The 25,646-nt window shown below is 38.3% G+C and overlaps 1 protein-coding gene across 2 annotated transcripts; it reads left to right on the forward strand.

The window, feature by feature from the left end:
• The first annotated feature begins 47 nt into the window (after positions 1 to 47).
• Positions 48 to 25,595, forward strand: LOC130928155 (dynamin-1-like protein). Of its 2 annotated transcripts, XM_057854410.1 has the most exons (19): positions 48 to 299; positions 7,260 to 7,401; positions 7,904 to 7,950; positions 10,215 to 10,286; positions 10,356 to 10,442; positions 10,495 to 10,657; positions 10,719 to 10,839; positions 10,956 to 11,087; positions 13,055 to 13,261; positions 13,402 to 13,522; positions 16,588 to 16,743; positions 16,803 to 16,892; positions 16,950 to 17,042; positions 22,606 to 22,659; positions 22,856 to 22,927; positions 23,111 to 23,233; positions 23,295 to 23,404; positions 23,466 to 23,625; positions 25,374 to 25,595. In XM_057854410.1, the coding sequence occupies exons 1-19, from the start codon at positions 198 to 200 to the stop codon at positions 25,428 to 25,430; spliced, it is 2,109 nt and encodes a 702-aa protein (XP_057710393.1). In that variant the 5' UTR covers positions 48 to 197; the 3' UTR covers positions 25,431 to 25,595. The 2 variants fall into 2 exon arrangements, with proteins under 2 accessions (XP_057710393.1, XP_057710394.1); XM_057854411.1 differs by lacking the exon at positions 22,856 to 22,927.
• The last annotated feature ends 51 nt before the right edge of the window (positions 25,596 to 25,646 follow it).

Below are 25,646 nucleotides of genomic sequence, written 5' to 3' on the forward strand. Positions count from 1 at the left end.
GCGTTGCTTCCTTTGTAGTCCTCGTCTCCGTGTGTCCTTAACGCTAAATTGACGAAAGAACTACAACTCCCTTCGCGCCAAGTCCCAAATTGCAGCTGCTGTCGTCGCAATGGTGGCGACGCCGAGACATTGAATGACTTTGGCTCCATCACAAAAATTACCAGCAAAAATCGTTTTATCGTCACGAAACCGAAGACATGGAGGCGCTTATTCCCGTTATTAACAAGCTCCAGGATGTGTTTAACACGGTTGGCGCGGATATTATTCAGCTGCCGCAGATAGCTGTGGTGGGGACGCAGGTATTGTAAAGCCTATAGTGTCATTAAACGCACCATTAGCTAGTCAATGACTCTTATATATCTGAATTCTAATGAATGATAATTTATTATTATTATTTATTATTTTTAAAGCTGTGAATATAAGTGTTTTCAAGGACAGACTCGAGAACCTTCATTTTGTGCTAATTAACACACCCTGTTGTCGTCCAATGTGAGTCACTTGGAAACATGACATCTACTACCGTAATTTTCATGGGCCAGGACGGTCAGGAACGCAGTTCCGGTACAAGATTCAGGGCCAGAACGCAGTTCTGGTATAAGATTCTGGGCCGTAATGCTGTACCGGTACACGGTGTTTTGATTCAGAAAACATGACAGCAACTGTCAAAACGCTATGTAAAAAAAAAAATGCTAAACTGCCACACATTCCTTTCATCTCCAAGAAAGAAATCTGCCAACATCAGATTTACATACACAAGCATTAACAACAAGCATAATAAAGTGCTTGTGTAGTGTAATCAGTTTCCACCAATATTTATTATTTATTTAATTCCACGAATGGCATGGAGGTTTTCCCAGCTGCTGCAGTTATCCGAGTCTGACGTCAATGTGCGAATACACGCAGCAAAGCAAAACGCCTGGACTCATTTATCCGTTCAATTGGCTGTCATACTGACATGTGATCAGCAGAGATAGTTAGCTCCTATTGGTTCAAATGTGCATGTTTTCTGAAACAGCAAAAAAAAAAAAAAACGGCAATGCAACATAAAATGGATCAAATCCTAAGAGCAACGAAAGACTTGAGGAGGCTTATTTTTCATATTTCGTTTTATTTGCTCTGATGGGGAGGAACATCTTAGCTGTCAATGTGCACTTTGGACTTAAATTTGTTCATTTATGTTAGGCTACTTTTTCATTTCCTTATGATTTAAAAAAGTCAATGCGCGATCTTCAAAATATATTCCATTTCACTCTGCATAATACGTAATTTGTACTTATTTTTCTGAATGTATGTTACTGATATCTTTGTTATTAAAAAAAAATAAAGTAAATGTTTACATTACATTCAATTTTAATATACATCCATTGTTCTTAAGTAGTTAAACTATGAGATTTGGCATTTAGTGTGTGAGGAAATGAGGGAAAACAAGCTGGAGGTCAGGGTTATAGCTGTTTTTGTTAACTTTTATTTTGCAAATCATTGAAAAAATACAATTTTGAATGAAAATCAGTTTTTGTATGTGTTTTCGAAATAACTGTGCTAAACAGTTTTCTTTGCATTTCAGTAGTTTAAGAGGTTTGACCCCCCCCCCCCCACAAAAAAAAAAGAATGAAAATAAATAAATAAATTAATTAATTAATTCTCCGTGGCGACCTTCATGTCGGGGAGTTCCGGCAAGAAATTCTAGCCAATTTCACCCCTGACTATAAGCCGCTAATTTTTCCTTCATTTTTAATGAATGAATGAAATGTATTGTCATCATCATCTGTATCATTGACAATCATTGACAATTACAAAATGTGATATGATTTGCCCGAAGGAACCGAAGAAGAAGACAAAGGCGGAAGGGAGGAAGCATATGCTTATCAGTTTCCCGTTTCCCGTTAAACTAAAGACGCACATTCAGACATGGTACATACATCAGATGCCCACAAAACTATAATAACACAATCAACAATCTGGGTTTAGTAACTCAGCATCCAGTCAAGCAGCTCGATTAATTTCAGGGCTTACAAGGTTATGGCTTTGTCATGTCCCTGATATTTTTGCATCCGTTTGCTGTGGAACATTTTGTTGTGGCTATGTGTGTGGCAAAAGTTATTATGTGTTCTCATAGCTGGTGTGAGTAGCGACTCAAAATGCTTTTCTTATAAGTCTCTTAAAAGGATACATTGCTAAGGTGTACATGGTGGCAACAATTGGCAAACACAAAGGTCACTGTAACATTTTCATCAGACATGAATGTATAGGAAAATCAAACAACATGTTGTACATATTTTATCCCAAGATTAATGTCTCTACAACGAAAACATGCTTATTATTCGTTTTATACAGCATCTTTTTCATATACTCAGGAAGCTATTGTAGTCAGCTAGTCACGACTCGTAATAGCTTTAATCTTCATATCTTGCGTCTTGACAAGGATCCTGCAATCCGAGACCCAGGTGTTGGCTATTTTCCCAGCTTTCTTGAGTTGACGTGCTTTTCTTGCAATTTCGGCGTGTCAAGTTGTCATTCAAAAAAATCTTCGACCCTTTCACGTGGCGGCGCTGGTTAAGCAGGGAAGTCTTGGTCTTGTGGTCTGCCAGCTTCATGAGCACTGTCGCCGGTCCTCTCCCCCCAGATGGGAGCAGAAGGCAGCGACGGATGTCCAGCGGTTCCATGTTTATTCCATACTCTTTCAGCTTAGCAATTGCCAGTTGCGCCACTGTGTCCCCTGGGCTAGGCGTCAGTTGTAATCCGGAAATGATGAGCTCATCCTAAAGTAATACCATTATTCAAGAGCTACGATAAACACACTTTCACAAATTATAGACCAATCTCTCTATTGCCCCAATTTTCAAAAATTTTAGAAAAACTTTTCAATTCTAGACTTGAAAAGTTCCTAGAGAAACATCAAATACTAAATGCAGGACAATATGGGTTTAGAACACAAAGAACTACTTCAATGGCGATAATTGAGGCCGTAGAGGGAATTACTAATGCAATGGACCAGAATAAATATGCGGTTGGGATTTTTGTTGACCTCAAGAAAGCTTTCGACACAATAAATCATTCAATCTTACTTGAAAAATTAGAAAAATATGGTATTCGGGGGGTAGCTGGGGACTGGGTGAAAAGTTATTTAACAGGCAGGGAACAATATGTCAACATCGGCTCTTATTCATCAGGGAAACTGGGTATTTCATGTGGGGTTCCACAGGGGTCAGTGTTGGGGCCTAAGCTTTTCTCCTTGTATATAAATGATATTTTTAATGTATCCCAAGTTATGAAACTCATTCTGTTCGCAGACGATACAAATATTTTTTACAGTAGTGATAAATACACTGAACTTGTAACTACTGTGAACAGGGAACTAAACTTAATTAAAGAATGGATGGATATAAATAAATTATCATTAAATATAAGTAAAACTAAAGCAATGATTTTTGGGAATGTAAAAAATAATACTGAACCAACATTTAGTATTGAAGGTATACAAATTGAACATGTTGTTGAGAATAAATTTTTGGGAGTTATAATTGATAATAAACTGTCTTGGAAACCCCACGTCAGACATATAAAAACCAAAATTTCAAGAAGCCTTTCAATTTTGAACAAAGTTAAGATATATCTTGATCAGAATGCACTCCGTACTCTGTACTGTTCCTTGATTCTCCCATATCTTACATACTGTGTGGAAGTGTGGGGCAATACATATCGCAATACAACAAATCCGTTAGTCATAGTACAGAAACGAGCAGTTCGCATCATTCATAAGGTTGGATTTCTGGATCACACCCATGAACTATTTCTTCAATCTAAATTGTTTAAATTTCAAGACCTAGTCGATTACAACACTTCCATAATTCTGTATAAAGCTTTTAATAATACATTACCGGCAAATTTGCAAACTCACTTGGCCATTCGTAAAAGAGATCACAATTTAAGAGCAAACGGGGAATTCGTACTTCCTAGATTTAGAACTACGCGAAATAGCTTTTGTGTGTCTGTACGCGGGGTTAAACGATGGAACAATCTGAGTTCACTACTTAGAGTAAAAATATTCACATATTTAAGTTGCACTACAAGCAGTTCATTTGGTCAAAATATATTCAGGGAGGGTCTTAAATGCATATATATATATATATATATGGTTGTGGAAGTCTTCTTACATATTGGTATGGATACACGCAATATAAATGTGCGTGTACTGTATATGTATATAATTACACACACACTGATATATATATATAAATATATAATATATATATATATATATATATATATATATATATATATATATATATATATATATATATACATATTTTTGTTTTGTTGTTCTTTGTTTTCTCTATTGCTGACTGAGGGAATCGGCATTTGAGGGTTCTGCCCTCCCGTTACATGTGTCGGGGAATAATGTATACTATGTAACTAAAAAAAAAAAAAAAAAAAAAACAAACAGGTTGCAGGAAAATATTTATGTTAATGATAATTGAGAACTCGGGGTGGGATTTAATAAGTTTTCTTCGTCCCACTCCATTTCAGGCATTTGTTTTGGTTTTGTTTATTTTTCTTCTCTGTGTTTCTTGAAAGCAAAGAACTGAATTCGTGAGGATGACTGTAACTGCCTGAAATGGAAAAAAAAAAAAAAAAAAAAAAATCCTATTTGTTGATTTATTTGGGGTCATAGGTAACACTTTACTTGACAGCGGCGTCATAACACCATCATAATTATGACATGACACTATCACAGGCACTAGTTAATGTTTATGACAGATTCATCCGGCAAATTATGTCACTAACTCCATTTATGTCCATCTCGGATCTTTTACATCCATTAAAAAGTGATATAATCTGCCGGATAACACTGTTATAAGCATTAGGTAATGCTCATGACAGTGTCATGTCATAATTATGATTGTCTAATGACAGTCTTACGGCACCACTGTCAAATAAAGTATTACCAAATACCATAAATAGCAATTCATGAAACAACTGGAACAGTAACTGAAGAAATAATTAGAACAGAACATGAATTTTGATGGTTATTTACAGCTGTAGTGCTGCATTGCATGCTAGCAGGCATGTTGGACGACAACAGTATAGACAGCAGGTGGTAGGATGACTGTCTCCCCCACCCTTAGGGAGCATTAATGGCCAAATGAAGCTTTTTGAAGCAATAAAGCTTTGCAGCCGATTGGTGGTTCATTTAGTCTAAGTACAGTCTTATGTTGCCGCTGTCAAAGTCTTACTGGTTGATATCTTTTGATGTAAATATCCCATAATACAGTGAGGACAGCTGTAACTTATAGTCCGGTTACGATAATTACGGTAATTTGCCGGATGACACTCAATGACATCTGTTATAAGCGTTCATGTATGCTCGTGACGGTGTCATAACATAATTATGATTGTCTAATGACAGTCCTATGGCGCCACTTTCAAATAAAGTGTTACCAAATACTATAATTAGCAATTAATGAAACAACTAGAACAGTAACTGAAGAAATAATTCGAACAGAACATGAATTTTGATGGTTATTTACAGCTGTAGTACTGCAACGCATGCTAGGAGGCATGTTGGATGACAACAGTGTTGACAGCAGGTGGCAGCAAAGGTTGACTGTCTCCCTCAAGGGAGCAGTGATGGCCAAATGAAGCTTCTTGTAGCAATGAAGCTTTGCAATCAATTGGTTCAAACATGATGGTTCATTTGGTCTTATGACAGTCATATGATGCCACTGTCAAATAATGTGTTACCGGTTAATATCTTTTGTTGTGAATATCCCATAATACAGTGAGGACAGTTGCGGCTTATAGTCCAGTGCGGCTTATTTGTTGATTTTTTTGGGGTTAATGGTTAAAACTTTATTTGACAGCGGCGTTATGAGACTGTCATAAGACCGACATAATTATGACTTGACACTATCATGGGCACTACTGAATGTTTATGACAGATTCACCCTGCAAATTATGTCACAACCATTTATGTCCATCTCAGATCTTTTGCATTAGGGGTGCACGATATCCATTTTTTGAAACCGATATCAATAACTTCCTGCTCTTCAAAGCCGATATCGATAACCGATAATAAATATATAGTTTTTTAAATGTTTAACCTTGCTTTTATGGGATGACACTCGTCTTAATATTGTGAAAGTACAACAGAAAAATACACATATTCAATACTCAATGTACAACAAACTGCACAATACACTTATATACACAACTATTATATGTATAGCATAGCACACTAGCTTGAGCTACTAAAGCATTGGCTGGCTTCTATAACACAACTTATGAAGTTCTGTACAAATGACCCTTCACCACAGAAGTAAACATATTTTGCACGTCCATATGTAATAGTAAACATAAAATAATTACATATATTTCCGAGGCGAAAACATAACAGAAAGCATTCACGACTGTCAATGCTACCGCTAGACACCGCAATGTGTAAGTGATTGAACCAAACTACTGTAACAAAAAATAGGTGCATTGAATTATTCTGACCAGCAGGTGGGAGCAATGCCTCGCAAATGGTCAACTGATTTCTGATACTAGTGTGTAAACTGCAAAGCCAGAACAGTACATATTATCGGTCCTATTATAAATGTTATGACGTCATAATTCCTATTATCGGACCGGTAATTATCGGACCAGTAATTATCGTGCACGAGTATTTTACATCCATTAAAAAGTGAGATAATTTGCCGGATAACACTGTTATAAGCATTGATTAATGCCCATGACAGTGTCATGACATAATTATGATTGTCTTCTGGCGCTACTGTCAAATAAAGTGTTACCAAATACCATAATTAGCAATTAATGAAACAACTAAAACAGTAACTGAAGAAATAATTAGAACTTTAATGGTTTAATGGTTTTAATGGTTATTTACAGCTGTAGGGCTGCAATGCATGCTAGGAGGCATGTTAGACGACAACAGTGTTGACAGCAGGTGGCAGCAGAGGACGACTGTTTCCTCCAAAGGAGCATTGATGGCCAAATGAAGCTTCTTGAAGCAATGAAGCTTTGCAGCCAATTGGTTCAAAGCTTCATGGTGGTTCATTTGACAGTCGTATGATGCTCCTGTCAAATAATGTTACCGGTTCATATCTTTTGGTGTAAATATCCCATAATTCAGTGAGGATGGTTGCGGCTTATCTATGAACAAATGCCGTTTTTGCGCCAAATTTGGTGGGTTGCGGCTTATAGTGCAAAAAATTATGGTAATAATAAATGTAATCTGTTCTGGGTTGTTGTGCTTGCAGAGCAGTGGCAAGAGTTCCGTTCTGGAGAGCCTGGTTGGCCGTGACCTGCTCCCACGGGGAACCGGCATTGTCACCAGGCGGCCTCTCATCCTCCAGTTGGTCCACGTCGACCCGGCGGATGCTCGCAAAAATGAGGACGTTGGTAGGCAACTCGTTTTAAAAAAATAAAATAAAATTGCCATTATTTCTCTGTGTAGCACTATGACGTTCGTCCCACCTTTGTTCTGGACTATCCATTGTTGGCCCCCAGAAGAGTTGATGGCGGGATTTGGTGGTCCAGACTTGGCCTTGTAGATGTCTTGGCCATCACCTACTTGTCTCGCTCAATCAGCTCAGTCAGCTGCATGATGCATGCGTTTTGCTTCCGTCGTCAGCAGGCATCCTGTAGCTGTTATGCCCTTATCTGCCCATTGTCTTGGCATTGCAAATTCCAATCACTCCACGCCCAACTACTCATAATATCAAATATCTTCTACTTGTTTTCTTAAACTATAATTTAAATGCTATTTATTTTATATTTGGTGTGTTAGAGTAATACAAACAGTCAAACAGTAAATAAAGATGATAGTCCCTTCAAGTAGAGTTCTCTTGTAACCTGTCGACAATCATATTAGTGTCTTAAATTGTTGCCTTGTGTTTTTCAGGACGAGACGGTGATGAGTGGGGGAAGTTTCTGCACACTAAAAATAAGGTAATGAGTTGGGGTGTGACAATAATTCCTTCTTAGTAACCCAAAATCAACAGTATGTGAACCGTAAATGCCCCAAAAGCGAAAAAAAACAGACAATATGACTGAATACACTGCACATGCTACATGACTAGAAATAGCATTTCACATGTTATTTTCACTTTAAATCACAACAGGGTGCTCAAGGCCTGTGTTTCAACATTGGTGGTAACTTATAAGAAACATAAAAACAACTGAGAAAGGCTGAACAAAATGGCTCCGGGAAAAAAAAATCATATTCGTTGGCGTAACCTCAGACATCACCATCAAGTACATGGGTTTATCAAATAAATTTTCCCACAAAATGCGACTTATTGTCTGTAAAATACGGTTGTCAACCGTAAGTGTGTGACAATATATCAAAATGGTGATATATCGCGATACTTTGTATCCCAAAAGGATCGGTATGCTCCAGCTGAGAATCAATATATTGTTTTAAAAAGGTGTCATGCACCAGAATAGTTTCTCTGTTAACAAAATAGCTCCCATTGATGGCGCTAGACTCCCAATTAGGGCTGCAGCTATTGATTAATTTAGTTGTCGATTAATTGATGAACTAGTTAGTTCGAATAATCAAGTAGTTCGAATAATCAAGTAATCGGATAACTGAGCTAAGTCTCAAACAGTATTAAAATAGAGTATTGAAGTACAACAAAAGAACAATTGGCTAATTTAGATAGCAAATTTCCACTAGCTTAAATGCAATTAAATACGTTTTTTTTTTGTTTTTTTTCACAAATGGTCCGAACACATTCCCACAAAAAAATGGCTCAATATACCATTAACCAAAATTACGAATGCATTAAAAAACATGAACTCAAACGAAAACTTGCCACATGCCAAATTTTAAAAAAATGTCACGTGCCAAAATCCATTTTGCCACATACCAAAAAAAAAGCCACATGCCAAAGTCAATTTTGCCGCATACCCCGCCAAAAAATGCCACATGGTAAAAAAAAAAAATGCCACATGCCAAAATTCATTTTGCCAGATATCAGAAAAAATGCCACATGGCATAATCAGTTTTGCCACATACAAAAAATTGTCACATGGCAAAATTAATTTTGCCAAATACCGAAAAAAATGCCTTATGCCACAAAAAAAAATGCTACATGACAAAAAAAGGCCATATGCCAAAATCCATTTTTCCACATACCAAAAAAATGCCACATGGCAAACTCAATTTTGCCACATACCCAAAAAAAAAGCCACACGCCAAAATCCATTTTGCCACATACCAAAAAAAATGCCACATACCAAAAAAATGCCACATGGCAAAATGAATTATACCACATTCCAAAATAAATGCCCCATACCAAGTTCATTTTGCCAAATACCAGAAAAAATGCCACATGGCAAAACCAATTTTGCTACATACAAAAAAAAATACCACATGCCAAAATCCATTTTGCCACATATAAAAAAATACCACATGGTCAAGTCAATTTTGCCGCATACCCAAAAAAATGCCACATGGCAAAACATAAATATGCCACATGCCAAAATTCATTTTGCCACATACCAAAAAAAAAGCCACACGCCAAAATCCATTTTGCCACATACCAAAAAAATGCCACATGGTCAAAATGAATTATACCACATTCCAAAATAAATGCCATATGCCAAAATCCATTTTTCCACATACTAAAAAAAATGCCACATGGCAAACTCAATTTTACCGCATACCCAAAAAAATGCCACATGGCAAAACAAAAATATGCCACATGCCAAAATTCATTTTGCCAAATACCAGAAAAAATGAAAATCAATTTTGCCACATACCAAAAAAAGGCCAAAACAAAAGAAGAATTGGCTTACTTATATGCTATATAATGCTAAATTTTTTCACAATGCTCATAACAAATGGTTAAAAGAAAATCTAAATATACCAATAAACTAAATTACGACTGCATTTAAAAACATTAGCTCAAACAAAAACTTAACTTACGTCGGTCTTAACAGGGAGCAGCTTTATTCAGCCATGATAAATGAGCTTGGTCATATTCACTGTCACCACTAGAGGGCAGTGTATCCACCGAAATCCATAAAACTAAATGCTAATACTTTCAAAACAAACCATTACAACGCCGCTTTAATTCAACAAATACTGGAATCAGCAAAATTTAATTTCAATCTTTTTTCTTATCGAGTTACTCAAGTTAGTCGATTAATCGTTGCAGCACTAAATTCAATTATTTTTGTATTTGTATATTGTTTACTTGGCGCAGATCTACACTGATTTTGACGAAATCCGGCAAGAAATAGAAGCTGAAACGGAGCGAATTTCAGGGAATAACAAGGTAAGACATAACTATTCAATTTATATTGTTGTATTATTTCGTAAAATGTTTTTTTCCCGTTGTATTTAGGGCATTAGCGATGAGCCCATTCACTTGAAGATATACTCCCCGCACGTCGTCAACCTGACTCTAGTGGACCTTCCTGGCATCACGAAGGTAACACGTTCAAGTCCACCCGGCGTACACCCTTTTTACCACTATATCGTAGGTTCCCGTGGGCGACCAACCCATAGATATCGAGGTCCAAATCCGAGATCTCATTCTGAAGCATATATCCAACCCCAACTGTATCATATTAGCCGTCACGGCCGCTAACACGGATATGGCTACGTCCGAAGCGCTCAAGGTGGCTCGGGAGGTTGACCCTGATGGTAATACTCTTAAATATATCAGTGTTTCCTGAGTTGAGTTATTGAGTTTTAACTAATCTAGGTAGAAGAACGCTAGCTGTGGTGACCAAACTCGATCTAATGGACGCCGGAACCGATGCCATGGACGTGCTAATGGGTCGAGTCATTCCTGTCAAGCTAGGTCTCATCGGCGTGGTCAACAGGTTAGTCTGGCGTGAAGTACTTCATTGATTTTAGCATTATTTATGATGAATGACTGTAATCAGAATACAGCTTTTCGCAGCATTAAATATTAATGATGATGTTATTGATTTTACAGGAGCCAGTTGGACATCAACAATAAAAAGTTTGTTTCCGACGCCATCCGAGATGAACACGCCTTCCTGCAGAAGAAGTACCCCTCGCTAGCGAATAGGAATGGGACTAAATATTTGGCGAGGACACTTAATAGGTCAGTGTAATCCAAGTTTGCAGGGCTGATCCTGTGCATAGGCGTGCTAGGCCGTTGCTTGGAGCGGCATCTAATGGCGGGGGTGCCAAATTGCTCGAAGGGGAGAAAAAAAACTAGAGAAAAAAATTCTCACACTAAGCTTCCAAACGTTTCCGACCATCTGAAGTAGTGCTGCAACGATTAATCGAGTAATTAGATTAGAAAAAAGCTTCGAATCAAGTTTTTCAGCTTCGAGTATTCGTTTAATTAAAGTGGCGTTGTAATGGTCTGTTTTGAAAGTGTTTGCATTTAGTTTTATTGATTTGGGTGGATACACTGCCGTCTAGTGGCAACAGTGACTATGACATAACTCGTTTAACATGGGTGAAACTAGCTGCTCCCTGTTAAGACCAACATGAGGTCAGTTTTTGTTTTAGCTAATGTTTTTTATCCATTCGTAATTTAGTTAATATATGTCAATATATTTAGCCTTTTCTGTGAGACTATCCGTTTGAAATGTTTGTGAAGAGCATTGTTGAAAAAAAGTTAGCATTTTATTGCATGTAAGCTAGCAAATTGTTCTTTTTTTTTTGCATTTTTTGGGGTATGTGGCATAAGTGATTTTGCCATGTGGCATATTTTTTTCGGGTGTGGCCAAATTGATTTTCGCATGTGGCATTTTTTTGGTATGTGTTTTTTTTTTTTTTGGTATGTAGAAAAATACCTTTTTGCCATGAGGCGTTTTTTTGGTATGTGGCAAAATTCATTTTGGCATGTGGCATTTGTTGCAAAATTCATTTGTAATGTGGCATTTATTTTGGTGTGACAGTGGTAAAATAGATTTTGCCATCTGGCATTTTTTCTGGTATGTGGCAAAATGGATTTTTCCATGTGGCATTTTTTCGGGTATGTGGCAAAATGGATTTTGGCATGTGGCATTATTATTTTTTTATTTTTTTTTTTGGGGGGGGGGGTATTCGGCAAAATTGATTGGAATATGTGTTTGAATTATTTGTTAAGAGCATTGTAAAAAAAACAACAAAAAACAAACATTTTATCGCATTTAAGCTAGCCGCCTTTTGCTAGCCAATTGTTCTTTTGTTGTACTTAGATCCTCATCTATTTTTATTTGTTTTATACCATTTGAGGCTAAGCTCAACTAGCTGCTCCCTGTTAAGACCAAGACTAAGAAGAAGTTTTGTTTGAGCTAATATGTTTTTTTATGCATTCGTATTTTAGTTTGTTAATATATTTAGCCTTTTTTTTTTGTGGGAATATGTGTTTAAATGATTTTCCAGAGCATTGTTTAAAAAAAGCATTTTATAGCATTTAAGTTAGCGGACTTTTGCTTTGAAAGTTAGTCAATTGTTCATTTGTAATACTTAGATCCTCATTTATTTGTTTATTCATACCGTTTGAGGCTAAACTCAGATATTGTAATTTTTTTATGTTCATCATCTGATTACTCCGATGACTCGCGTATTCAAACTGGCTAGTTCTTCAATTAATCGACTACTAAAATAATCGATAGCAGCAGCCCTACACTAAACAGTGTAAATGTTATTTACATGTTGCGCTGCAATGCATGCTGGGAGGCATGTTGTGCGATAACATTGTTGACAGCAGGTGGCAGCAGAGCTGGTCTCTCTCCCAAAAGAAGTTAGGTTTTCATTGCACAGTGATGGCCAAATAAAGCAATGAAGCCCATTGATTCAAAGCTTCATAGTGGTTCATTTGCTCGATGGCGCTGTCAAGTGGTCATGAAGCCCACGAGGCAAACAGTGTTGAATTCTATGGCTATTTAAGAAAATATTAAGTGCTTGTGTTACTTTATGAACAAAATGAAGCAAGTGCTATCAGGAAAACTTGCTTTTCATTTATATTCACAAACAATAGCTTTTACAGTGTTTTGGCAAAAACTAAAATATTTTTAAAAATATATATTGTTTTTATTATCTTACATATAACATGGCCCTTCCTCACCTTAGACTACTGATGCATCATATCCGCGACTGCCTGCCCGAGCTGAAGACACGGATCAACGTACTAGCCGCTCAGTACCAGTCCCTGCTGGGCAGCTACGGTGAGCCAGTGGAAGACCAAAGTGCCACCTTGCTGCAGCTCATTACCAAGTTCGCCACTGAGTACTGCAACACCATAGAGGGCACGGCCAAGTACATCGAGACGGCAGAGCTGTGAGTGTTGACCGGACCGGAATAGCGTCATTAGAAACCATGCATCATTGCAACTAGAGTTGTCTGCTAATGACTTTTTAACCAATATCCTGATGTTGTCCAACTCTTTGTCATTTATTTTCCCAACTTGTAATCTTAAGATGCGGTGGTGCGCGAATCTGTTACATCTTCCACGAGACTTTTGGCCGAACTTTGGAGTGTGTCGACCCGCTCGGAGGCCTCAGCACTATCGACATCCTGACGGCCATTCGTAACGCTACGGTGAGTGGTGAACGACTCTCCATTTCCTAACTGTAGCTAATAAGGGTGTGACAATTTTTGAGTTACAAGTATTGATTTGGGTGGATACACTGCGCACTAGTGGCAATGGGAATATGACATAACTCATTTCACATGGCTGAATCCAGCTACTCCCTGTTAAGACCATCATTAGCTCAAACAACAACTTAGCTCATGTTTTTTCATGCATTCGTAATTTAGTTTATAGGTATACTTAGCTTTTTTGTAGGAATATGTGTTTGAACCATTTGTCAAGAGCACTGTTAAAAAAAAAAGTTAGCATTTCATAGCATTTAAGCTAGCAGACTTTTGCTATGTGAGTTAGCCAATTGTTCTTTTGTTGCATTTAGGTTTATTGATTTGAGTAGATACACTGCCTTCTAGGGGCAACGGGGAATATGACGTAAATCATTTCACATGGCTGAATCCAGCTGCTCCCTGTTAAGACCAACATTAGCTCAAACAAAAACTTTGCTTATGTTTTTAAATGCATTCGTAATTTAGTTTATGGGTATATTTAGCTGTTTTTATGGGAACATGTGTTTGAACCATTTGTCAAAAGCATTGTTAAAAAAAAGTTAGCATTTTATAGCATTTAAGCAAGTGGATTACGCTATGTAAGTTAGCCACTTGTTCTTTTGTTGTACTTAGATCCTCATTAATTTATGTTTTATACTGTTTGTGTGTTTGAGCGATTTTTTGGAGAGCGTTGTTTTAAAAAAAAACACAAAAAAAAAAAACGCTAGCATTTTATAGCATTTAAGCTCGCGGACTTTTGCTATGCAAGTTACCCTATTATTCTTAGCCTTCTTCTTATTGTCGTACTTAGATGCTCATTTATTCATTTTTTTCGTAAGTATTTTAATGTATTTATAAATGAAATTGCAATTCTGCGTAGTTTGAAGAAGAACTCAGGAATTTTATTTTGTATTGGCATTCAATGCTCTTCTGGAAGTGCAATCTTAGCAAGCCTTTGTTTAACATCTCCTAAAATTGATTCTGCAACACATGAAACGTTCCTAATCCGATGACTCAATCATTCGAACTATTTTCTAGATTTTTCGACTACTAAAATAATCTATAGCTGCAGCCTTTATTGAATTATTTTCAATAAAAAGCCCCTGTGTATGAATGGTATCATGTTTACATGATACACACACACTCTTTCGCAACACAGACAGTTGTCAGAGAATTAAAAAAAACATATATTTTACCACCGCTAGACACACTAAAGACGCTGGAGTTAACTCTCCCAGCTGGTGGGAAACGTTCATGATAGTATTTATTCACGTTTAATTTTGTAAAAATGCAAAATCATATTAGAGGTACTGCCTCCTCGGCAGCCAAACATGTTCTACGTGTCGTTTGGCCCTCCACCTCTAAGCCACGGCCGTCTGTAACTTTCCTGTAGCCGAAGTATTCCCATACCAGCTATTTTGTTTTCTTCGATCGGGCTAAAAAGTTCAGAAGTTTCCCCTCCTCCAGCCATTGTGTAGCACAGCGGACTCACTGACACTGTGCAACAACCGGTGGGTTAGGGTTGAGCAAAAGATCGCTAGCATAAATGCTATAAAATGCTAACTTTTTTTTATTTGTATTTTTTTTACACAAAGCTCTTAACAGATTTTACAAACACACATTCCCCCAAAAATCTGCGAAATATACTTTTAACTAAATAATGAATACATAAAGAAACATATTAACTCTAACAAAAACTTTCTTAACAGGGAGGAGCTAGTTTCAGCCATGTGAAAATTAAAATATACCTCAAACGGTATAAAAAAAGTACAACAAAAGAACAATTGGCTCACTTGCATAGCAAAAGTCTGTTAGCTTAAATGCTATAAAATGCTAATGAATGTTTTTTTTTAATGCTCTTAACAAATGGTTCAAACACATATTCACATATTGACAAACTAAATTACGAATGCATAAAAAAAATTAGCTCAAACAATCACTTAGCTTATGTCGTTCTTAACAGGGAGCAGCTATTTTCAGCCATGTGAAAATCAAAATACTTTAGCTTAGCTTCAAACGGTTTAAAAAAAAAATAGATGAGGATCTAAGTACAATAAAAGAACAATTGGCTTACTTGCACAGCAAAAGTCCGCTAGCTTAAATGCTATGAAATGTTTCATTTTTGTTTTTAATTACAAGACTGTTAAAAAACCATTCAAACACATATTCCAATCAATTTTTGCCACATACCAAAAAAAAAATGCCACATGCCAAAATCCATTTTGCCACATACCAGAAAAATGCCTCATGGCAAAATCCATTTTGCCACATACCAAAAAAGTGCCACATGGCAAAATCCATTTTGCCACATACCAAAACAAAGATGCCACATGGCAAAATCCAGCTACCAGAAAAATGCTAGATGGCAAAATCCATTTTGCCACATACCAAAATTAATGCCACATGCCAAAATCCATTTTGCAACATACCAAAAAATGTCAAATGGCAAAATTAATTTTGCCACATACCAGATAAAGCCCACATGGCAAAATCCATTTTGCCGCATACCAGAAAAAATGCCACATGGCAAAATCCATTTTGCCACATACCAAAAAAAATGCCACATGGCAAAATCCATTTTGCCACATACCAGAGAAATGCCACATGGCAAAATCCATTTTGACACATACCAAAATAAATGCCACATGCCAAAATACATTTTGCAACAAACCAAAAAATGTCAAATGGCAAAATTAATTTTGCCACATACCAAAACAAAAATGCCTCGTGGCAAAATACATTTTGCCACATACCAAAACAAAAATGCCATGTGGTAAAATCCATTTTGCCACATACCAAAAAAATGCCACATGGCAAAAGGAATTTTGCCACATACCAAAAAAATGCCACATGGCAAAAGGAATTTTGCCACATACCCCAAAAAGTTGAACAACAGTAAATATTGCATATTATATGCAATATTCACTATTGCAACTAGAGGGCAGTATATCCCCCAAATCAATAAAACTAAATGCAGACACTTTCAAAACCAACATTGCTAACATTTCTCCTTCCTGTCCGGTTGTCAGGGCCCTCGTCCCTCTCTTTTCGTGCCTGAAGTCTCCTTCGAACTGCTTGTGAAGAAGCAGGTGAAGCGCCTGGAGGAGCCTAGTCTGCGTTGCGTGGAGCTGGTTCACGAGGAGATGCAGAGGATTATCCAGCACTGCAGCAACTACAGCACGCAGGTTTCTGCTTCTCGTCTTCTTAATTAGTCCCTCTCGCTGATGTACACACTTCCCACCAGGAGCTCCAGAGATTTCCGAAGCTTCACGAGGCCATCGTGGAAGTTGTCACTTCCCTTTTGAGGAAAAGGCTGCCTATCACTAATGAGATGGTACTGTCACGCTGATCCTTATTTGCGCGCATCTGCTCATTATTTCTGTTCCATCAGGTCCACAACTTGGTCGCCATCGAGCTAGCTTACATCAACACGAAGCATCCGGATTTTGCAGATGCTTGCGGGGTCATGAACAACAACATAGAGGTGCGTACTTGACAAGGAAATCAACCTCTGCTGCAGTGTAGCTTAACAGTTGTAAATTACCATCAAAATTCATGTTCTGTGCTCATTGTTTCTTCAGTTACTGTTCCAGTTGTTTCATTAATTGGTAGTTATGGCATTTGGTAACACTATTTGACAGTGGCAGCAAAAAACTCATTAGACACTCATAATTATGACATGACACTGTCATGAACATTAATGAATGCTTATAACAGATGTCATTTTGTGTCATCCAGCAAATTACTAAATATAATCATTTAATACTGTTAAATAGCTAGCTGAAAATAATCTTTTCTTGTTTCAAGAAATCAAAGTGAGTGAAATTTACTTGAAGCGCTGGCAGTTAATTTCACTTATTTCCAATAGATTAACACTGAAAACAAGGGAATTTACAGTGCCTTGCAAAAGTATTCGGCCTCCTTGAATCTTGCAACCTTTCGCCACATTTCAGGCTTCAAACATAAAGATATGAAATTTAATTTTTTTGTCAAGAATCAACAAGTGGGACACAATCGTGAAGTGGAACAACATTTATTGGATAATTTAAACTTTTTTAACAAATAAAAAACTGAAAAGTGGGGCGTGCAATATTATTCGGCCCCTTTACTTTCAGTGCAGCAAACTCACTCCAGAAGTTCAGTGAGGATCTCTGAATGATCCAATGTTGTCCTAAATGACCGATGATGATAAATAGAATCCACCTGTGTGTAATCAAGTCTCCGTATAAATGCACCTGCTCTGTGATAGTCTCAGGGTTCTGTTTAAAGTGCAGAGAGCATTATGAAAACCAAGGAACACACCAGGCAGGTCCGAGATACTGTTGTGGAGAAGTTTAAAGCCGAATTTGGATACAAAAAGATTTCCCAAGCTTTAAACATCTCAAGGAGCACTGTGCAAGCCATCATATTGAAATGGAAGGAGCATCAGACCACTGCAAATCTACCAAGACCCGGCCGTCCTTCCAAACTTTCTTCTCAAACAAGGAGAAAACTGATCAGAGATGCAGCCAAGAGGCCCATGATCACTCTGGATGAACTGCAGAGATCTACAGCTGATGTGGGAGAGTCTGTCCATAGGACAACAATCAGTCGTACACTGCACAAATCTGGCCTTTATGGAAGAGTGGCAAGAAGAAAGCCATTTCTCAAAGATATCCATAAAAAGTCTCGTTTAAAGTTTGCCACAAGCCACCTGGGAGACACACCAAACATGTGGAAGAAGGTCCTCTGGTCAGATGAAACCAAAATTGAACTTTTTGGCCACAATGCAAAACGATATGTTTGGCGTAAAAGCAACACAGCTCATCACCCTGAACACACCATCCTCACTGTCAAACATGGTGGTGGCAGCATCATGGTTTGGGCCTGCTTTTCTTCGGCAGGGACAGGGAAGATGGTTAAAATTGACGGGAAGATGGATGCAGCCAAATACAGGAACATTCTGGAAGAAAACCTGTTGGTATCTGCCCAAGACCTGAGACTGGGACGGAGATTTATCTTCCAACAGGACAATGATCCAAAACATAAAGCCAAATCTACAATGGAATGGTTAAAAAATAAACGTATCCAGGTGTTAGAATGGCCAAGTCAAAGTCCAGACCTGAATCCAATCGAGAATCTGTGGAAAGAGCTGAAGACTGCTGTTCACAAACACTCTCCATCCAACCTCACTGAGCTCGAGCTGTTTTGCAAGGAAGAATGGGCAAGAATGTCAGTCTCTCGATGTGCAAAACTGATAGAAACATACCCCAAGCGACTTGCAGCTGTAATTGCAGCAAAAGGTGGCGCTACAAAGTATTAACGCAAGGGGGCCGAATAATATTGCACGCCCCACTTTTCAGTTTTTTACTTGTTAAAAAAGTTTAAATTATCCAATAAATTTTGTTCCACTTCACGATTGTGTCCCACTTGTTGATTCTTGACAAAAAATAAAAATTTTATATCTTTATGTTTGAAGCCTGAAATGTGGCGAAAGGTTGCAAGGTTCAAGAGGGCCGAATACTTTTGCAAGGCACTGTAACTAGTTTTAAGGAGGTGTGTTTTTGCAGTATAGTTATGTTAGGAATGGCTTAATTTTAAAGGTATTTTTGGGCAACAAGCTTGCCATTACACAGTTTAGATGTTGGAATTTACTACTTGTTCACATTTGATGTGGGGAAAAAAAATAGCATTAAATTATGTTTTTGGACAGTAATATTTTCTTTTGTGTATAATTTAAAATGTTATATACAGTAATTTTCGGACCATAAGCCGCTACTCTTTCCCTCATTTTGAATCCTTTGGTTTTAGTCCAGTGCGGCTTATTTGTTGATTTATTTGGGTTAATAGGTAACACTTTATCTGACTGCAGCGTCATAAGACAGCAATAAGACACAGATATAACACTGTCATAAGCATTAATGAATGAAGGAGATCCTTTTCTCGTCGGCACCGTCTGTTTGCATTACTCCAACACACTTGATATAATCAATCAGGGAATAGTATCGTTCTTGTATTTACTGTTTGACTGTTTGTATTATTCTAACACACCCAATATAAAATAAATAGCGTTTATACCATAGTTTAGGGAAAACAAGCAGAATATAGGGCATAACAAATACATGATACATTCTTATCACGGAAGCCCAACGTGTGCGTCATGCAACGAACTGAGCAAGATTGACGCTGACAAGCCCACATCTGAACCACCAACTCTCGCAATCAGTTCTCCCGGACAGTCCAGAACAAATGAAGGGACCCCCTGTCCCAACACAAGGAACACCGGACAACCCCAAGAGCCCCTTTGGTGGCAAAATCCACAACCGTTGTTGCCCTGACAACAATAACTCCCGAATCCTCCTGTCCAATCCACAAACAGACAATAATATTAAACAACACCCGCCCAGCGAGAGCCTTCAAAAGACTGAATGTTTAACTAAGCATTGTCATTTTTTTCTCGGGAACCTTATGTTGACTTGTGAGATGGTGACCTTGGATCCTCGCCTGGTTCCTTCTATATAATTGCTGTCAAACTCAGAATAAATTGTCAACTTGTGTCTCGAAGCCTTTTTCCAGCTTTCAAAATGGAGTCAGTCCAAGGGGTTAAGACTAAGGTGAACGCACGGAAATTGGCCTTTTGGCCGGGTTGTCGGGGTTTTGCCGGCCCGGGTCGTTGGAGCTACGCCGATTCGGCTGGCTTGATTCCGGCAATCTGGCTAAAAGGTCAGATTCCTTCATGACAGATGTCACTGGCAAGTTTTGTTTTTAACTCCATTCATGTCATCCATTCAAAGTGAGATAATTTGCTGGATGACACAAAATATCTATCATAAATATTCATTAATGCTCATGGGAGTGTCATGTCATAGTTATGATGGTCTTATGATAGTCTTATGATGACGCTGTGAAATAAAGTGTTACCAAATTCCATAACTAGCAATTCATCTCAGTTCAAGGTGAAGCAGACTTACTAGTAGTATTTTTGTTTAATTCAAATAATATGGGACCTTAATGGAAAAAAAGAGAAAAATCCAACCTTCAATACAAGTGCATTCATTCAGTCAGTGGGGAAAAAATCCCACATAAAGAAAATTATTTGACATCAAATAATGTGTGTCACAATTATTAGCACCCCTGTTGTTAATACTTTGTACAGCCCCCTTTTGCCAACAAAACAAGGTCTGGGGACTGAGATGGCCATGGGAGGAGCTTGATTTTGTGTCTGGTGAACCATTTCTGTGTAGATTTGGCCATATGTTTAGGGTCATTGTCTTGCTGAAACACCCAGTGACGACCCATCTTCAGCTTTCGGGCAGAGGGCAACAGATTTTGATTTAAAATGTCCTGGTATTTCAAAGCATTCATGATGCCATGCACCCTAACAAGGTTCCCAGGGCCTTTGGAAGCGAAACAGCCCCACAGCATCACTGACCCACCCCCATACTTCACAGTGGGTATGAGGTGCTTTTCAGCATGCGCATCTTTCGTGGCACGCCAGACCCACTTAGAGTGTTTGTTGCCAAAAAGCTCAATCTTGGTCTCATCTGACCAAAGCACACGGTCCCAGCTGAAGCCCCAATACCGCTTGGCGAACTCCAGACGTTTGCGTTTATGATTGTGAGTGAGGAAAGGTTTTCTCCGTGCATGCCTCCCAAACAGCTTGTTGGCGTGTAGACAGCACCTCATACCCACTGTGAAGTATGGGGGTGGGTCAGTGATGCTGTGGGGCTGTTTCGCTTCCAAAGGCCCTGGGAACCTTGTTAGGGTGCATGGCATCATGAATGCTTTGAAATACCAGGACATTTTAAATCAAAATCTGTTGCCCTCCGCCCGAAAGCTGAAGATGGGTCGTCACTGGGTCTTTCAGCAAGACAATGACCCTAAACATATGGCCAAATCTAAACAGAAATGGTTCACCAGATACAAAATCAAGCTCCTCCCATGGCCATCTCAGTCCCCAGACCTCAACCCCATTGAAAACCTGTGGGGTGGGCTGAAGAGGAGAGTACAGAGGAGAGGACCCAGGTCCCTGGATGATTTAGAGAGATTCTGCAAAGAGGAATGGCTGAAGATCCCTCTTTCTGTCTTTTCCCATCTTGTGAAACATTATAGGAGATTAGGTGCTGTTTTGTTGGCAAAAGGGGGTTGCACAAAGTATTAACACCAGGGGTGCTAATAATTGTGACACACATTATTTGATGTCAAATAATTATTTCTTTATGTGGAATGTTTTCCCCACTGAATAAATGCACTTGTATTGAAGGTTGGATTTTTCTCTTCTTTTCCATTAAGGTCTATATTATTTAGAAAAAAAAAAATATTAGAAGCTAAAAAACATAATTATTATAAATGCAATAATTATGGAGGGCACTGTATCTGAAATTGAAGCTTGTAAGTCCCAAAGCATGGCAAGTGGGCATTTCAGCACCGTTCTCTGCATATGTTCCGGGAGCTGTGCCCGTCTCGTCTTCCCTGCGCTGTCATATGTACTTTGCGTTCCGGCACCTTATGATTTACAAATTAAGCACTGGACAGTGGCGTCATAAGACTGTCATAAGACCATAATCATTCGGCAAATTATGTTATTAACTTATTTCCAGCTCTTGATGTTTTTCATCCATTCAAAAGTGAGATAATTTGCCGGATGACACTAAAAGGCATCTGTTATAAGCATTCATTAATGCTCATGACACTGTCATGTCATAATTATGATTGTCTAATGATAGTCTTACAGCGCCACTGTCAAATAAAGAGTTACAAAATACCATAACTAGCAATTAATGAAACAACTGAACTCGCGATAGCCGAATTCTATCTCTACTATCGGTTCATTGAATATTTAATGGCTAATTACTGTCGAATGGTAACTTTACTATCGATACAGCTGTATCTCTCACCTGTAAAACCAGATATCCGGACGTATCGGTTTATCATTCTCAAGCTTAGCGAAAATGACGGTAATTGGCTCTCAAAATAGTTGTCGATTAATTTGCTCATCGATTAGTTTTCGATTAATCGATTAATTGTTGCACCTGTAATTGTTACACCCCTTACTTGTTTGTGTTTAGGAGCAAAGAAGAAACAGGATGAGGGAATTGCCCACTGCAGTGTCCAGGGAAAAGGTTCGCTTGCCCTTTAAATCTTTAAATTTGCAATTCGTGATGACAGATGACTGCTATAAATTATTATTTTTATAAAAATAAGAGAATGGGTGGATGAGTTAATAGCCAGTGAAGAGTAACATAAGCCTTTCTGCACAAATGACTTTGGACTGCCACTGCTCTTTCTCCTCTTTCCTGCCTTTTAAATCGCTGCCAGTCTCTTGGCAAAGGCCCGGCTGCGGTTTCTGGCGAGGCCCCTGCGCCTGGAATAGAGGCAAACGGTGTCAAGGTGGGCAGCTGCTAGCCCTGGCGATGGATGGATGGCTTGGCTTGCACCCTAATCTCTTTTGTTTTCTAACCCTAGCCTGTATGGACTTGCACTAGCAATGCCATGTTATGTTTCCAAACCTGAGTGCAGTGTAAAACTTCTAAACAGTACTATGATATGATGACATCTGTTTTTGAATCGTAGGCCCCAGCATCAGGCGACGCGGACGGCGCCGGAACCTGGAGAGGGATGCTCAATAAAGGAGAAGGCGGACCAGGTTCAGGCCCGGGAAGTCCTCTAAAAGGAGCCGTCAACTTACTAGATGTGGTACGTGTCCTCTTAACCATAATACTACATTATAATAGTGACCTTTCTTTATAACCGCTAGCCGGTACCAGTCGCCAGGAAGCTGTCGTCAAGGGAACAGAGGGATTGTGAGGTCATTGAACGCCTCATCAAGTCCTACTTTCTCATTGTGCGGAAGAACATTCAAGATAGGTAAGGAGTATGAGATGTATTTATGTAGATAATTTCCAATGATTACCCGATTTCTCTTTAGCGTGCCAAAGGCGGTGATGCACTTCCTGGTCAACCACGTGAAGGACAGCCTTCAGAGCGAGCTGGTTGGTCAGCTCTACAAGTCGGGCCTACTGAACGACCTGCTTACCGAGTCGGAGGACATGGCTCAGCGGCGCAAGGAGGCAGCCGATATGCTGCAGGTAAAGTCAAACTCAACTTTTTACACGTGCCACATGGGAGTTAATGGTTTGTCGCCTATGGTTTCAGTTAGGAGAGCAACAATATATCGAAAACAATCCTAACAAGAATCGTTGTAGTGTCTACGTTGGCTCACTTGATAATGCCAGACATTCAATTCATTTTGACCGGATTAGACGTCTAAGTGCTGTTGTCATGATTTGTTTTGAAAGTGTTTGCGTTTAGTTTTATTGATTTGGGGGGGTTACATTGCTCTCTAATGGCTACAGTGAGTATGACATAACTCATCGAGCATGGCTGAATCCAGCTGCTTCTTGTTAAGACCAACATAAGCTAATATGTGTTTTTATGCATTCGTAATTTAGTTTATAGGCGTATTTACAGCAGGGCCAAGAATGAAGAGTGCTACTTGGTATGTGGCAAAATTTGTTTTGCCATGTAGCAAAATGGATTTTGCCATGTGGCATTTTTTTTTTTGCCATGTCTCATTTTTTTGGTATGTGGCAAAATGGATTTTGGCATCTGGCATTTTTTTTTTACCATTTGGCAAAATGGATTTTGGTATGTGACTTTTTTTTTTTTTTTTTTTTTTTTTTGTGCCATGTGGCATTATTTTTGGTATGTGCCAAAATGGATTTTCGTATGTGGCATTTTTTTGGTATGTGGCAAAATGGATTTTGGCATGTGGCATTTTTTTGGGTATGTGGCCAAATGGATTTTGGCATGTGCCATTTTCCTTGGTATGTGATAAAATGGATTTTGGCATGTGACATTTTTTTTGCCAAGTGGAATCATTTTTGGTATGTGGCTTTTTCTTTCTTGATTTTTTTTGCCATGTAGGTGGTAGGTGGCAAAATGGATTTGGGCATGTGCCATTTTTTTGTGCTGTGTGGCATTTTTTTGGTATGTGGCAAAATGGATTTTGATATGTGGCATTTTTTTTGCCATGTGGCAAAATCCATTTTGGCATGGGGCTTTTTTTTGCCATGTGGCAAAATCCATTTTGGCATGGGGCTTTTTTTTGCCATGTGGCATTTTTCTGTTTTTTTTTTTTTGCAATGTGGCATTTTGGCATGTGGCTTTTTTGCCATGTGGCATTATTTTTGGTATGTGGCAAAATGGGTTTTGACATGTGGCATTATTTTTGGTATGTGGCAAAATGAATTTTGGCATGTGGCATTTTTTTTTTTTGCAATGTGGCATTTTGGCATGTGGCTTTTTTGCCATGTGGCAAAATGGATTTTGGCATGTGGCTTTTTTTTTTGCCATGTGGCAAAATGGATTTTGGCATGGGGCATTTTTTTTTTTGTCATGTGGCGAAATGGATTGAACATAAGCTAAGTTTTTGTTTGTGCTAATGTATTTTGATGCATTCGTAATTTAGTTTATGGGTTAATTTTTGTGGGAATGTGTTTGAACCATTTGTTATGAGCATCTTAAAAAAAAAGTCTAAGCTAGCCATTTTGTACCTTTTGACGCTCGCCTCAGACATGTTAGTTTTCTATGTTCCTTATCCAATTACTTATTTGAACTAACTAGTTCATCGATTAATCGACTACTAATATCAACAAGAACCAAAATATACAGGAAGTAACTCGTAAATAAACGAGTTCATTCATCCCACTTCACAAACAGCTCGTCTATTTATAATAAACTCGCTGAAGGATGAAAATAGCATTTCTGTTTATTAGCCTCACCATAGATTCCCTCCCCTAATTTAAATTCTTCCTCAACCATCTTTGTGTTACAGGCGTTGCAGAAAGCCAGCCAGGTGATCGCCGAGATCAGAGAAACTCACCTGTGGTGAACCGGATGATCCCGGAAAAATGCACTGAAAACCTAAAATTAAGACTTCACGTACATACATTCATGTTGCTGTAATCACGGTAAACCTGTCGTGACATTTTATTTATTGTGTCTGGATGAAATTGCCAAAATGTAACGAGGTCAATAAACAAAAAAATGCACTGAAGATGATGATGTTTCCTGATATGACTGAAGAACAAGGCTTCCAGGTGAGTTT

Source organism: Corythoichthys intestinalis, chromosome 13 (assembly GCF_030265065.1).
Source record: "Corythoichthys intestinalis isolate RoL2023-P3 chromosome 13, ASM3026506v1, whole genome shotgun sequence".
Classification (NCBI taxonomy): Eukaryota; Metazoa; Chordata; class Actinopteri; order Syngnathiformes; family Syngnathidae; genus Corythoichthys; species Corythoichthys intestinalis.